At 45.3% G+C, this 16,357-nt stretch overlaps 1 protein-coding gene across 2 annotated transcripts in view; it reads left to right on the top strand.

The window, feature by feature from the left end:
* Window positions 1-16,357, top strand: part of edar (ectodysplasin A receptor) — a 133,451-nt gene that overhangs the window by 69,641 nt on the left and 47,453 nt on the right. For both annotated transcript variants that reach the window (XM_072476705.1, XM_072476704.1), the window contains one exon: window positions 6,618-6,743. In XM_072476705.1, the coding sequence (XP_072332806.1) occupies window positions 6,618-6,743 (126 nt within the window). The remainder of the gene's footprint in view (window positions 1-6,617; window positions 6,744-16,357) is intronic.

The following is a 16,357-nucleotide window of genomic DNA, read 5'->3' as shown; positions in this document are numbered from 1 at the left end:
GGAAGATAATCACCAATGCATCTGCTGTCTCTACAGCCAACTATATGTGCTTATATTATTATTTCAATAAATGTTCTCCTTACCCCGACTGAAATTTCCGTAAAGATAAATAGGAAATACTCACCAGTCAAACTAGTAAGCTTTACTTCTGTTTGTAAACCTTAGAACTACTACTGTTCTTTTAGATGCTGCTGTCTGTCTCCGGGCCCTTCTCTCCCCCACTCACTTTCAGGTGCTGCTCTCTGTCTCTGGGCCCTCCTCTCTCCTACTCTTTTAAATGCTGCTGCTTGTCTTGGGTCCTCCTTTCATAGAATTATAGAATCCCTATAGTGCGGAAGGAGGTCATTTGGCTCATCGGGTCTGCAGCGACCCTCCGAAAAAGCACCCTACCTAAGCACAATTCCCACCCTATCTCCGTAACCCTATAACCTCACCTAACCTAACCTTTGGACACTAAGGGGCAATTTAGCATGGCTAATTCAGAACTTAGTCAGTGGGAATAGGAACAGAATTGGTTAGGTGAAATGTGAGACTCATTTAGACACCCCACGACAGCCATCTATAAAGCTGCTAGTTGCTCTGAGGCAGAGATCTGTTGATTGTGCCAAAATCTTCCACTGTACCAGAGGGAAGCAAGACGTCAAAGAGGATCGAGCCAGAGGCCTGGCACCCGGGATTGGACAGACCCTCAGTTTATCAATGCCAGCCTGAAACGAATGCTGGGACTGTGAGGGAGACAAAGGAGGCCTAATCCCAGAGGGTCACATGAGGATGCTACCTCGCTGTGAAATAGGGATACTATTCTGTTCAGCATCATCTCCCTCCATCTCAAATTCTTCCTTCTCGCCTATGTCCTGCTCTCCTCGATGAACTGTCTCCTTCCAATACTTCATTGTCATCAAGGTCAATACCTCTGGACGGCAATGTTATGGAGAATGCAACAGACCACTACAATAACTGTGACCCTTTCAGCAAATGATTAAAGGGCATCACCTGACCAATCCAGGTACTGGAATCACTCTTCAGAAGCCTGATGGCCTCCTCAATGGTTGCCCAGCTAAGCATGTGGCTTAGGTTTTATCAGTTCTGTGCCTCTGTTTAGGGCTCTGTACACAGGTTCATAGCTATCTTTTTGAGTTCCTCGATGGTCCATCATACACTTTAGAGGTTAGAGTGAAGATCTAAGACAGCATGGGCTGGCAGAGGATGAAGGAATCATGCAGTGGCCAGGAAAGCAAGAGCACACATGGAAGAAACTCTTGTTATGTTTGTGCGGCAGTTGGACATTGAGGGAGTGTTTCTTCTGTTCTGCGCCCCTTTTCACTGATGAATCTAAGCGGGTAGTCACCGGGTGCCTTAATGGTCACATAGGTACAATTTACGATGCTCTGTATCTTGGGGAATTCAGCAATGGATGTGAAACCCAATGCCCTGAGTCTCTGTAAGTCTGTGTCTGTCATTAAATTAATATGCTATCCAATTTTGGCAAAGAGAGCATCAATGACCCATGAGATGACGCGGTGTACAATTGTTTTTGAGATGCCACCAAGGTGCACAGCTGATTCTTGGAAGGAGAATGAAGTAAAGAAGTTCATGATCACAGTGACCCTGATAGCTACAGGCAGGGAAGCAGTATTGCAAGCAGTGAGGTCTTCAGCAACAAAAAATACAAATGTCGGTGACTATGTACCTGGAGAGTCACCATCTTGTGCGGCATTGGTTTTTGGTCATCTCCAGGTAGCTCTACCTTCATTGATAGATCCTATATTGAGGGAATGGCCTCAGTATCCCTTTTGCTCTTCTCTCCTCTCTTTCACTCTCCTAATTCTTGAGGTTCTACCCTTCCATTGCAGCTGGGCCCAAAATCTGACAGTAGTGCCCCCATTGCCAGCTGGCTGCCTAACTGTCCCTGGCAGCCTTGAATCCTGCTGTTTTGCTCCCACAATGCCAGGGGTGTGCCAATCCTTTCAAAGCCGAGGCAGTGTGCCCTAACCTTTCTACATGCGCTGCACTGAGGGCACCCGCCGATTAAAAAATGAGTCTCCCTTTACCCCACTGACCCTCTTATGGAGCTGGGGTGATGCCTAGGACAGCCATGCCTGTTTTCCCACCTTCCCCCAGCTGATCCATTTTAGAAGGCGCATTTTAACGGTAAGCCACTGTGAAAATCTGACCCTTGTACTCCTGAAAGACTCTTAGCAAGTGTATAAAGTAGTTTAATTTGCCTGATTTGGAAGGACAGCAGAATTCCTGGACTGCACTCCCCCCATTCCCCAAAACCCACTGCCGATTATTGGTGGTTACAGGATTGGGGTCATGAAACAGTTCCCTTCCCCTCTTCAGCATGTCCTGAAATTTCACACCACAAAGGGTGCGTGTAAAGCAGAAAGGAAAGAGAACCTTATATAATGCCTTTCACAAACTGAAATCCCAATACACATTCACAGCCTCTGTTACTTTTGAAGTCTTGTCATTCTTATTTTGTAGGCAAACATGGCATCCAATTTGTTAATAGCAAGATTCTATAAACAGCAATTTGATATATCACCAGTGAATTTGTTTTGATTCAACACATTTGTATGTGTTGAGGGATGAATGTTGATCTAAGCACCAAGAGAAATCCACTTTTTTGGAAATAATATTGTGTGTTCTTGATTGCACCTCTAGGAATTGTTCCAATAATCCACCGATGTTTAAAAACCCAATGTACATTTATGATATTCAAGAGAAAACATTGTTGAGATTCACAATACATTTAAATACTTCTCAATTCCTAAATGTTGTTTCAGGCAATGAAACATGGGTTTCTGTTAAATGGGTGGAGAGTGTGCGTACTTTTTCTTTACACATTAGCACTTCTAATTCGGAGGTTCATCTCCCAGAAGTGGGACTTTGTAAAAATGTACTTTTATATTATCTGTAGGCGCTCTTATATTACAACAGTGGCTACACTTTAAAAATAACCTAATTGCCTGCACATTGCTTTGGGGCATCCGGAGATAATGAGATGCGCTGTCTAAATTCAAGTCTTTATTTTTTTCATACCAGATCTTGACTTATCATGCTGCACCTATTTAACTGATAACCAATTGCACAATGGATTTCTTTGTAAATAAAACTTCGAAGGAATTAAATTCATGCATTTGCAAAACAAAATATTGAACCTGGCAGCTAGTTTGTGAGAATGTTGGTGTGGTCATGCTCCCTTTAGTTATGCAGACTGGGAAACACATGTGTTGAGAAGCAGACCACCAAAATTGCTCCATCATTGTGCATGAAAACTACCCTTCATTTTAAGGGAAAGGCAAAGGAAATTAATTAGATTTTTGCCAGGAGCACAAAACAAGTTGATAGTGAACTGGCAGCTTATTTTATAGTGTACACAATATTTTTTTCCATTGAAGTCAATAGAGGAGTCACTTGGACATGGTGTAAAATGAGCTGCCGATCCCTTATCAGTCCATTTCCTCCTACTGGCAAAGACCAATTTCACCCCGAAAGCAACTGGAAAGTTGGAAAAATTTAATTACCTGCAATTTGGCTTAAAATAGCTTAATGTGGGTCACTTTGGTTTCTGCATTCAGTTTAACTTGGATCCCGAGGTGACTGCATTCTAGAAGGGAAATGTCGCAAATTCACATTCCCAACCCTTGCCAGAAGCACAAGGCATTCAAAACGCATCTTGACAAATACATAGAAAGGATGGGTATAGAGGGATACGGCTCAAGAAGTGCTGAGGGTTTTGGCCAAGATTGGTATAATAATAATAATATCATGACCGGTACAGGCTTGGAGGGCCAAAGGCCTGTTCCTGTGCTGTATTGTTCTTTGTTCACACACCAATAATCAAGGTCCAGCAGACACTGGATGGCTTTCCTTAATGGATGGAAAATCCTCTAGGTCCAGCTGACCTCTGCACCAGAATTCCCCTCTCGAGGGGAGACAGTGGCATAGTGGTATTGTCACTGGATTAGTAATCCAGAGACCCAGAGTCATGCTCTGGTGACCCAGGTTCGAATCCTGCCATGGCAGATGGTGAAATTTGAATTTAATAAAAAAAATCTGGAATTAAAAGTCTAAAGGTGACCATTGCCGATTGTCGTTAAAAAACCATCTGATTCACTAATGTCCTTTAGGGAAGGAAATCTGTTGTCCTTACCTTGTCTGGCCTACATGTGACTCCAGATCACAGCAATGTGGTTGACTCTTAAATGCCCTCAGGGATAGGCAATAAATGCTGGCCCAGCCAGCGATGCGAAAATCCCATGAACGAATAAACAAAAACACTCGCAGATGGCAAAGTTACATGCTGGGAACGTAAATTGCAAAAATGTCCTGTAAAATCCACGAGAAATTATCATTTATTTTGATGTTGCATAAATTCCAGTATTCATAAGGACCCTGGTCTTTCACCTCTCTACATAAATCCTGGTTTCCCTCTCTTTCTGCACTTCCCCACTGCAATCTGTACCTATTTTAACTTGCAGACCAATTTCCATTGAAAAGTTTCCCTATAATTCTATACAACTACCCTGATTTCTGCAGGCTGGTAATTACCACCTTCATTGCCACTTGGTAGTTTTCCAGGAATTTGATGAGCTGTAATTATATTATATCATTTCGCCAATCTCTCATAGCCAAAATATTTTTTTAATAAAAACGAAACTTTTCAAAACCATACACCAAAATTGAACATGTGGTATAAATAGAATGCATTATAATTTCTAGTCCATAATGATTATTTAGATGGGTTTAATTGAAAAAAGGTGACTTTCTGGTCTCCCCTCACATTAAGCCACCCTATAAATAGTTATCAAATAAACTATCATGAAAACAAGCATTTGTGGGCAAGATTTTAACTCATTCAAAACCCACCCACATACTCAGACTTAAACTCAATCAAGACCATTATGTTTTCAGAGATCTGCGAGATCCAGCTTGATTTGATATTTCATTAGCGTGTTACCCTAAGTCAGCTGTTGATCAGTCGGTAGAACTCTCATCACTGTGTCAGCTGGTTCTGGCCTGATGTCCTAATCCAGGACTTGAGTGCAAAAATCAAGGCTCAGTTGAGGATGGTGTCTTTTGGGTGGGAATGTAAACCTGTTCTGGTGGACATAAAAGATCCCATGGCACTATTTTGAAGAAGAGCAGGCAAGTTAACCCTATTATCCCTGACCAATATTTTTCCCTCAATCCACCTCACATAAAAATCTGGCATTTTTCACATTGCTGTTGGTGGGAGCTTGCTTTGCATAGATTGGCTGCTATATTTCTTACATTACAACAGTGACTACACTTCAAAAATACATTTTTGGCTGTAAAGCACTTTGAGATGTCTGGTGGTCACGAAAAGTCCCATATAAATGCAATTCTTTCCTTTCGGTGTTAAAGGCACTGCAAAAATCAAGTTAAAAGCATTCATCTGACATTGTTGCCATGAGAAAACATGGCAATGTGTCATTATCATCACAATGGGAAACTTCAGTGGGTGTTTTTGAGGTGCAATATGGATTGGATACAATTTTCATATTGCATCGTTTTGCAATATTTGTAAAACACTTCCGTAAATCACTCAAGTAGGACGACCGGCTTCTTCTCCTTCAGACACAGTGATCAGAAGATATTTATAAGAGGGACTCCAACAGAAATCTCAAAACCAGTAGTTTATAGAAATGCAACACTAATAAAGTGAACTGGGCTTCTGCAAAGATTCAAGTCTATTTCCTGATCAAATTATTTTACCAAAGACTCCCTGGGTGGGATTCTCTCAGCCCGGGGCCAGACCGGAGAATCCCGGCGACTGCCGCGAATCGCGCCACGCCACCCCGACGCCGGCATGCGATTCTCCGCAGAGTGGAGAATCGGCGCCATTGGCGCCGGCGTCATTGGTGTGGCGCCGGTCGGGGGCCACTCTACGTGGCCGGCCCGCTAATTCTCGGTCCAGGAAACGCTGAGTCCCACCGGCGCCGTCCACACCTGCTCTCAGCCGGCGGGACCTCGGCGTGCAGGGGGCGGCCTGTGGGGGGGGGCCTGACCCTGGGGGGGTGGCCGCCGATGTGGCCTGGCCCGCGATCGGGGCCCACCGCTCGGCGGGCAGGCCTCTCTCGCTGGGGGCCTCGTTTCTTCTGCGCCGGCCCCTGTAGTCCTGCGCCATGTTGCGTCGGGGCTGGTGCGTTGAAGGAAGGCACTGGCATGCGTGGATCCCGGGACGCCTAGTTCGCGCTGCGATCAGCAGCTGGAGCGGGGTGAACAGCTCCAGTGCTGTGGTGGCCCCTTCACACCTTTGTAAAACGCGACAGCGTTTACGACGGCATGGACACTCTGCCGCAGGATTAGAGAATCCCGCCAACTTTGTCTGCAGATTACATGTAAATGTCTGTCTTTAAACCATATCCTTTCTTACTTTCAGAAGTAGAGATAATAGCAATTACTGGCCCAATTACCTACCACAACAATCGGTAATAGCACTAGTTATGGGGAAGTTATTTTATTTTGTCTTATCTCTTTTTACTTGCAAGTTTATTTGCTTGTGGTAATAAATGCTTAAACTAATGTGAATATTCTGGTACCGGAAACATTTAGCAATCTGTTAACGATCTACCCTTCAATGTCAGGTATCCTTGACCTCTTCAGTTATTGCTGACTACTCCTCAGAATGTGAGGAAAATGAATACTTTAATCAGACCACTGGTGCTTGCCATGCCTGTCCTCAGTGTCAGTCAGGTGAAGAACCTGTTTCGGTAAGTTGCTTTTCTTACAACCTTTTTAAAAAGTCTCAACAAGCACTGCATCCGCGAACTTAGAAAGTTGTCACAAAAATTTACAATAGGGCGGGATTCTCCTTTCGCGGGACTAAGTCCCCACGCTGGTGGGGAAACCAGCACGAACAAGTCCGGCGTCAACAGCCCCCGAAAGTGTGGAATTCGCAGTGTGATTTGGGTTTGAGTAAGAAAGCAAGTTCATTTTTGGGGCATGAAGCTAGTTATTAATAGATTACTGATGGAGATGTCCATTGGCTACTTAAGGGTCTCAATTGGGGCAAGGGTCGGTGTCCCATCCAAGGCTGTGCCTGCCCCAACATAAAATCAGTGCGAGGTCAATGTGAGTGGGAATCTGGAGGGAATCCCATCCATGCCACTCCCCCCACTGTCTCAGAACTCATCGTGGGTGAGAGCATAAAATTCTGACCTATACTGTTGAGTGGGAGAAAAACTTAGTTGTTAATGCACTGTTTTTAAATTCTGAAGGCCCTCGACCAGTGCCATGAGATTACTGAAAAGCAAACAGAGTGTTATGTATGGTCTGTGGAATTCATAAATTGCTATTGTATAAGGCCCTGATTAAATCTCACTCAGAATATCAGTTTTGGTCTCCTCACATCATAAGTGACAGATAGATTTGAAAAGAAGGTTCAAAGGAAGGCTATTGGATTGTTAACAAATGCAAAATTATATTTTTACAGCAAGAATCTGAAGTTCAGAGTTTGACAAAATTTAATTGAGCTTTGTTTAAGTAAATGGATTTGAATCTGTCCATGTGCATGGCTGTTTGAGTTAGACTGCTTGAAGTCAATAAAGTGGACAAGTATAATCTATGCAGCATGGATCTAGATTAAATTAGGTATTTGAAGTATTTCATTGTGCAGAGAATTGCTGTAATTTGGAACAATTTGTTGACATTTAGCCAGTGCAGATCCATTGTAAACTTTCAGACATAGGCTAGACAAGTTCCTGACTGGCTGTCATAGCTATGTATGGGGAGTGATAGTTTATTGGGGAATGTGTCTCCCAATCACCATGTCTCTATTTACTAGTCTGATTGCCTCGAGTACTGGAAGAAGAATTCGGCATATCTTTTCTAAATTGCACAAGGACATTTTCCCCTCTTCTTTTTGCCTCTCCCAAGAGATTTCTGATTGTTGGCAGGTTGAAGGAGGGGGTGTGAGGCTGCAGGGGATAGGTGTCATGATTTACATAAATTGCACCATGCCCGTGGGGGACAGATTTAGTGAGCCAGTTGGTCTTTCCTGTTTTTTGTTTTAGTATTTTTGTTCATTGTGTTTTAATATGTGGAATGTTATGAACCTCTACTGGAATAGATTTTATTTTGCTTTCAATATTTAAGACCTGCTTTCCTTGCCTGTCACTACTCATCACTATCTCTGATCTACAAAACATGCAGTTGCCATGTTTTCTGGTTTCCAAATACTGCTCTGGAGCTGACCACATGTACCTTATCAATTGAGGCGATTTGCCGCTTGAAACTTTCTCTTCCTGCTGTTGGGAAACGCTGGACCTCCTCTTAACATTCCTATTTACCAGGGCTAGAAAATGAACGTGTCACATTTGTACTCTGGGATAACACAGGCTGCAGCTTTAACCAAAAGATACTCCAGACCTTGAAGTTAGTTCAATCTGATTTATTGAACCAGTAGCAGTTAGCACAGTTCTCTATGAGTTCGACTCTCTGCTAACCTAAGTTTGGTTAATCTGACTGAACCAGACTAGCTCTTAGCCATGTGCTGGCGGCGTGATACTGTACATACACCCTGACTCACTCTGTAGATGTTCATCAGTGGAAAGAGACGGAATGTAAGTGCCTCGTGCCTTTTATTGTGAGATACCACCCCTGAGTGTCCTGCCTGCTCATTGGTCATGTCCTGTTCTCTGTGTTCATTAGCTGCCTGTCTGTGCCTGTCTGTATATCATTATCTGCATGTCTGCATATCATGACATCTTCCCTTTTTTAAAATGTTTTGTTGGCACATGGGAACGTACCTACATGTGGTGGCATATATTAACATATTTACAAGCGGTGGCATATGTGAACATATTTACATGTGAAGGCAGCTGTCTAATGTGAGAAAACAGAACATAGCAAACAAAACAAATGTTCATAAGTCCAGTCTCTGGGGCTTGCGTCTGATCCTTGTCGACCACCGGAGAGGTGGTAGTGGGGACGACGGCGCCTTGACAGGCGGGATGGAAGCCTGACTGGTGGCCTCGTAGTTTGAGGTATCAGGAGGTGGCAATACAACAGACTAAAGTGAAAACAAAGCGGTTGCGAGCAGGCAACTTTGCGCAGTGCCTGTCTGTTTTGTCGCACAACAGAACCTTCAGCCATACGTACAACATACGAGCGGGGCGCAGCCTGTCGAACAACGACAGCTGGAGCAGACCAGCCACCATCCGGTATCTTGATCCTGACAGTGTCTGCCGGGGATAACACGGGCAAATCGGTAGCATGAGCATCATAGCCCTGCTTGTGCTGGTTTCGGAACTGCTGCACCTTCTGCAGCACCGGGAGGTGATCCAGGTTGGGCAAGTGTATGGTTGGAAGTGTCGTCTGCAGGTCCCTGTTCATCAGGAGTTGAGCCGGCGACACGTCAGTGTACAGTGGGGTCGCCCTGTATGCAAGCAGCGAGAGGTAGATGTCAGAAGCAGAATCCACTGCCTTGCAGATGAGCTGTTTCACAATGTGCACCCCTTTTTCAACCTTCCCATTGGACTGCGGATAGTGTGGGCTGGAAGTGACATGTTTGAAATGGTGTGACTTGGCAAACATAGACCACTCGTGGCTGTTGAAGCACAGGCCATTGTCACTCATGACAGTGAGTGGGATACCATGCCTGGAGAACGTCTCCTTACAGGCCTTGATGACGGTCCGAGATGTGAGGTCTGAGAGCTTCACGACTTCAGAGTAATTGGAGAAATAGTCAATAATCAACATGTAGTCACGCCCATTCGCACAAAAGAGGTTGATGCCAACCTTGGACCACGGGGCGACCTCAATTTCATGCTGCTGGAGCATCTCCTAGCTCTGCACTGGCTGGAAGCATTGACAGGTCACACAGTTGAAGACCATGTCCTGGCTAATACCGGGTCAGTAGACAGCCTGCCTGGCTCTGCGTCTGCACTTCTCGACACCCAGGTGTCCCTCATGGATTTGCCGGAGCACCAAGCTCTGGAGACTGAGTGGAATGATAATCCGGTCCAGCTTGAGGAGGATCCCATCAATCACCGTCAGGTCATCCTTTACAGTATAGAATTGAGGGCACTGCCTTTTCTGCCAGCCATTGGTGAGGTGGTGCATGACACTTTGCATGAGGGGGTCTTTGGCTGTCTCCTTGCGGATACGAACCACTTTCTCATCAGGCGCCAGGAGGGTGCTAGCACACAGCTGCACCTGTGATTCAATCTGCCGGATGATTTACAGCGGTTCACTAGGCAATGTGATGGAGCAGGACAATGTTTAGCACAGGGCTAAATCGCTGGCTTTGAAAGCAGACCAAGGCAGGCCAGCAGCACGGTTCAATTCCCGTACCACCTCCCCAAACAGGCGCCGGAATGTGGCGACTAGGCGCTTTTCACAGTAACTTCATTGAAGCCTACTTGTGACAATAAGAGATTTTCATTTCATTTCATTTCATCAGTGATGATGAGCTCCTTGCCAGCATGTACACTAAGTCAAAGTCGTACCTTCTGAGTTTGAGGAGGATGTGCTGCAACCGAGGCGTCATGTCGTTCAGGTTCTTGTGCGTAATGTGGACCAGAGGCCTATGACCGTCTCGACTGTGAATGTCGGCAGGCCATAGACATAGTCGTGAACCTTGAGAAGACCCAGGCATTCCTTCTATATTTGCGCATACCTTGTTTCGGTGGGCGTCATGGCCCTCGATGTGTAGGCTACCAGTCCCAGGATGAAGTGTCATCGCGTTGAAGCAGCACTGCACTGATGCCATCCTGGCTCGCATCTGTCGAGATCTTCGTCTCCCTGTCTGGGTCGAAAAATGCCAAAATGGGTGCAGTGGTGAACTTGGCTTTCAGCTCCAACCACTCTGCCTGATGTGCTGCCTTCCGCTCAAAGGCAGTGGACTTTTTCACCAGGTTTCGTAGGTCCATGGTGTGTGAGGCCAGGTTTGGGATGAACCTGTCCAGAAAATTGACCATGCCCAGGAAGCGCAACACCGCCTTCTTGTCTTCAGGGACCTTCATGGCTTCGATGGCCTTGACCTTGTCTGAGTCCGGGCGCACGCCCTGCTGAGAGATCTGGTCACCTAGGAACTTGAATGTTGACATGCCAAAGCAACATGTGGACTTTTCAGCTTCAGGCCATTGGCATGGACACGACGGAATACCTGCTGGAGACGGGAAACATGCTCTTCAGGGGTCGTGGACCATATGATGATGTCGTCCACACAAGCCCCTTCAATGCCCTCCATCATCTGCTCCATGATGCAATGAAAGATCTCCGATGCCGAGACAATGCCAAACGGCATGCGATTATAGCAGTATCTGCCAAACGATGTGTTGAATGTGCAGAGCCTTCTGCTGGACTCATCCAGCTGGATTTGCCAAAATCCATGTGACGCATCTAACTTGGTGAAAAAAACGTGCGTGTGCCATCTCACTGGTGAGTTTGTCCCGCTTCGGGATGGGGTAGTGTTCACGCATTATATCCTTATTGAGATCCTTGGGATCAATGCAGATGCGCAGGTCTCCTGAAGGCTTTCTAACACATACCATCGAGCTGACCCAGTCAGTCGGTTCGGTTACCTTGGAAATGATGCCCTGTTGCTGAAGATCCTTGAGCTGTGCCTTCAGGCGCTCCCTCAGTGGAGCCGGGACCCGGCGAGGTGCGTGGACCACTGGCTTGGCATCAGGTCGTAGCAGAATCTTGTATCGATATGGCAGCGTGCCCATCCCGTCGAACACATCCGGATACTGAACGAGGATGTCATCAATGCCGGCCTGAAGATCCACATTGGGTATGTTGTTGCGTAAACCGACTGCACGAGGTTCAGCTGCTTGCAGGCCTGCGCGCCAAGTAGGGATGCCCTGTCTGGCTTGACAATTTCAAAACGTAAACGTGCACGGGTGCTCCGGTTGGAGACGAGTAGATGGCAGGATCCCAGTGCCGTGGTGGCATTTCCGTTGTAGTCCATGAGCCTGCAGGCTGCTGGAAGGACCTTGGGGGGCTTCTTGATGTGTTTGAAATGTGCCTTTGAGAGGAGATTGGCAGAAGGACCTGTGTCCAGTTTAAACTGGATGGAGCAGTCGTTGACTTGCATCACCGCACGCCATTCGTCCGCAGAATCCACAGCGAGGATGGAGTGAATTTGTGATGAGTTGGATGCGGCATATTCACATTTGGTAATGATGCCCAGTAGGCGGAGTCCAGGCATTCTTCCTCTGGATCGATTGTGCTGCCAGGATCAGAATCCTGTAATCGTTGTTGCACACTCTGAACGCGCCGTCATCGGAATTGGGAGCGCTGGCCCCTGACTGGTGGTGCAGACCTGCACAAGGCTGCATAGTGTCCAGGCTTTCCGCAGTTTAAACATTGCCTGCCTCTTGCAGGGCTGTGTTTCTTTAAGTGGGCGTTGCCACAGTTCGAGCACGTCATGACGTCGGCGTCTTGACGCTCCGCGCGTCGTCGCACATGCACAGTGCGGGTGTCGGCCGCTTCGTTATCCCGTTCGCATCGCACATGCGTGGGGCCTCGGGAAAAGCACACGAAATGGCCGCTTTCATCAATGCTGAAGCGCTGCATCCGGGAGATGGCCTGCACACTCTGCCTCATGGGAGGCAAGTTTCTCATTTTCAGCCGATTTGTACTGGGCATAGTGATTTTTGGCGTGCTCATGCACTGTGCATGTTTCAATCGCGACTGGCAGGGTCATATACTTGATTTTCAGTAGCTGCTCTCTCAGAAGATCAGAGTGAACTCCAAAAACAATTTGGTCTCTGATCATAGAGTCAGCAATATCACCAATGTTGCAGGACAGCGCTAGCAGGCGAGGTTAATTAAGAAAGAGTTTAAAGATTCATCTTTACCTTGTAGGCGCTGTTTGAATATGTAGCGCTCGAAGATTTCATTGGTGTCCACTTCACAGTGACTGTCAAACTTGTCCAGGATAGTCTGAAACTTTGTCTTGTCCTGGCCTTCGGTGAAGTGAAAAGAATTGAAGATTTTGATGGCTTCATCACCCGCTGTTGAGAGGAGAAGCGCGATCTTTCTTGCATCAGACGCACCCTCGAGGTCTGAAGCTTCGATGTACAGCAGAAACCTTTGCTTGAATGTCTGCCAGTTGGCACTGAGATTGCCGGAGGTCCTGAGCTGGCGAGGAGCCTGAATCTTCTCCATGATGCCGGGATACATTTGCTGGTCGTCACGTAAAGGACTGAGGTAAACCACCTAGATTAAGCAGTCTCCTGGTAGCATGTTGTGTTATGTACTCTGGGATAACACAGGCTGCAACTGGATGCAGCTTTAACCAAAAGATACTCCAGACCTTGAAGTTAGTTCAATCTGATTTATTGAACCAGTAGCACAGTTAGCACAGTTCTCTATGAGTTTGACTCTCTGCTAACCTAAGTGTGGTTACTCTGTCTGACTGAACCAGACTAGCTCTTAGCCACGTGCTAGCGGTGTGATACTGTACATACACCCTGACTCACTCTGTAGATGTTCATCAGTGGAAAGAAATGGAGTGTGAGTGCCTCGTGCCTTTTATAGTGAGATACCACCCTTGAGTGTCCTGCCTGCTCATTGGTCATGTCCTGTTCTCTGTGTTCATTAGCTGCCTGTCTGTATATCATTATCTGCATGTCTGCATATCATGACAACATTAAAGTTAATCCCTCTCGTTGCCTTTTTTACATGAAGAGCTGGCTATAGCCTTGGCTCTATGTTACAATTCAGTATTTGCTATGTTGTAATTAGGAGGATCAAGTGTGGTAGCTGGCATCATTTGCAACCAAACAAGCTTGACTCACTTTATAATTAAATATAATTGTACTCTGAGATTGGAATCATTATAAGGAATTCCAGGTTTGAGTTTTATCGCATTTATGTTACAATATTCGCTCAAGTCGGCTTCTGGTTAAACTCTTCAAAAGAGCTATCTGGAAGTCTTGCAAGTTAAAATTACTGGCCCTTAGTTTAGAAAACAGAATTAAATGTGGTGATAGTATGTTGCTTTCAAGAACAAAGAGTTCAATGTCTGAAATTTGAAAAGTTTGGTGACCAGTTGTGTGGAGTTCATGGTCTTTGCCTCCTGTGTTACAAAATGAAGGAGAACTACTGAAAACTCTTCATAATTCCCAAGACCATGTGCAAATTGCTTCTTGTGAATTGCAATAAATTATCAATATTAATTGAAAACAACTTTTCCCATTTAAGTGTCTCAGAAACTACTGCAGAAGTTATTACTACTGGCACCTTCCTTTGTTTAATCGTGTTGAAGATGAGGCCAGTATGTTTTCTGTACTGACATTGTGGCTTTCATGCCCAAAACAAGCTCCCAGTTGATTAATCCAGCAGTCATTTCTGCACAGCAAGGCGTTGAAGCGAATGATCAGTTAATTTTTTCATAGTGATATTGGTTGAAGGATTTATGTTGACAAGAACACTGGCGAACTCCTTGCTTTTCCTGTCATGGTTTTTTTTTAAATTCTCTAGGCTTGGGTGTATCATCTTATTTGAAAGACAACGGGCTAGACTCTCCGTTCCTGAGTCTGACATTAAAAGGGGAACGGCACTTGCAATTAGGAGCACTAAAAATCTGGTGCAGATTAAGCTTGTATCTACCATGCAAATACAGCAACATCAGAATTTTCAATGCAAGTCAATGAATTGAAGCAGACAGTGAGATGCCATTTTTACAACACAAACAGTGGCACAACTCAGACAACAACATTAGGATATTCACATTCATGCTGCTCATCATTTTTAGTTGTTGGGCCAGTAACACATAAATAAAGGCAAATGCCAATGTGGCTCATAGTTTTATTTGCTATAGAAGAGACAAGCAAATTTCATTAAAGTCAAATACCATACTAGATCATACTTTTGGAATGCTGTAGTTGGGAAACTCTATGAAGCCATATGATTTTTTTCATTATTACTGAAAAGGTGGAGCACAGAAGGAGGCCATTTGGCCCAACTTGTCCATGCCAGCCTGAGGACACCCAGGCCTTTTCGAATCCCACCTTCCTGTACCCTGTCTATAGCCCTGTAGCTTAGAGCACTTAAGGTGCAAATTCAGGTACTTTTTAAAAGAGGTCTCTGCCTCCAACACCAACTCGGGCAGCGAATTCCAGACTCCCACTACCCTCTATGTAAAAAAGTTTGCCTTCTGTCATTTATCTTGAATCTATGTTACCTGGTTTTAGAATTCTCCACCAAGGGAAATAATTTTATCCTGTTCACATTAACGCTTCCCCTCATAATTTTGTACACCTCAATGAAATCACCTCTCAGGCTTCTTTGCTCCAAGGAAAATAACCCCAACCTATCCAATCTCTCCTCATAGCTACACCTTTCTAGCCCTGGCAACATTCTTGTAAACCTCTTCTGCACTCTCTCCAGAGCAATTACCTCCTTCCTGTGATAATATGATGGCCGGAATTCTTCAGCCCTTGGGATTCTCTTAACCTGCCGGCAGCTCACCCCTGCCTGTGGGTTTCCCAATGATGTGCACTGGCTTCAATAGGATATCCCATTGATAAGCGGCGGGAGTAGAGAATCCTGCCCAGCGAATGGCGCCACCGAGAAACACGTGGCTGGGGGAATAGAGAATCCCGCCCATGTAGAACTGCCCAAAGCAGAACTAGCGTGCATAACCTCAAAATAAGGGGAATTAGATTTAGGACAGAGTTTAGGAGGAACTTCTTCACCCAAATTGTTGTGAATCTATGGAATTCCCTGCCCAGTGAAGCAGTTGAGGCTCCTTCATTAAATGTTTTCAAGATAAAGATAGATAGTTTTTTGAAAAATAAAGGAATAAAGGGTCATGGTGTTTGGACGGGAAAGTGGAGCTGAGCCCACAAAAGATCAGCCATGATCTCATTGAATGGCCTACTTCTGCTCTTAGTTCTTATGTAGTTTTAATGATCTCCCTAGCCTATCCCAATTAGCACGAGTACAGGATTGCTGCATTTCTATCACTAACTTGCCTTAGCCCCTAACAGGATCTGACATTAGGTTGGGCTTGATTTATTTTTCATCTTTTTAATGTCAAATTCTGGATGTTTTGTGTGTCTTCTGGAGAGTGCCACGAGACAGTTTTCAAATCTGAAGGCACCACATCCTAACAGTCCAATGCACATTAATGCACAGCTGTCAGGTTCAATGCAAGGAGCTGCAAAGTTATTTTTAAAAACCTGAAAATCTTTTGCCAATAGGAGTTCCAATTCCCAAACGTGACTTTAAAATCAGGATCAGGCACTTGAATGATTCCTGGGTCCCAATACCACACAGGATCTAAGTCACTCATGCAACACAATCTTCAAATCCCTAACTGGGCTGGCTGCCAGCTTGCTGCCGATTAGTGGTGCCTAGGATTGCCAGT

This window comes from Scyliorhinus torazame, chromosome 15, assembly GCF_047496885.1.
Source record: "Scyliorhinus torazame isolate Kashiwa2021f chromosome 15, sScyTor2.1, whole genome shotgun sequence".
In the NCBI taxonomy this organism is placed as follows: domain Eukaryota; kingdom Metazoa; phylum Chordata; class Chondrichthyes; order Carcharhiniformes; family Scyliorhinidae; genus Scyliorhinus; species Scyliorhinus torazame.
Note: the sequence above shows the minus strand (reverse complement) of the source record. Positions and strands in the feature narration are given on the sequence as shown.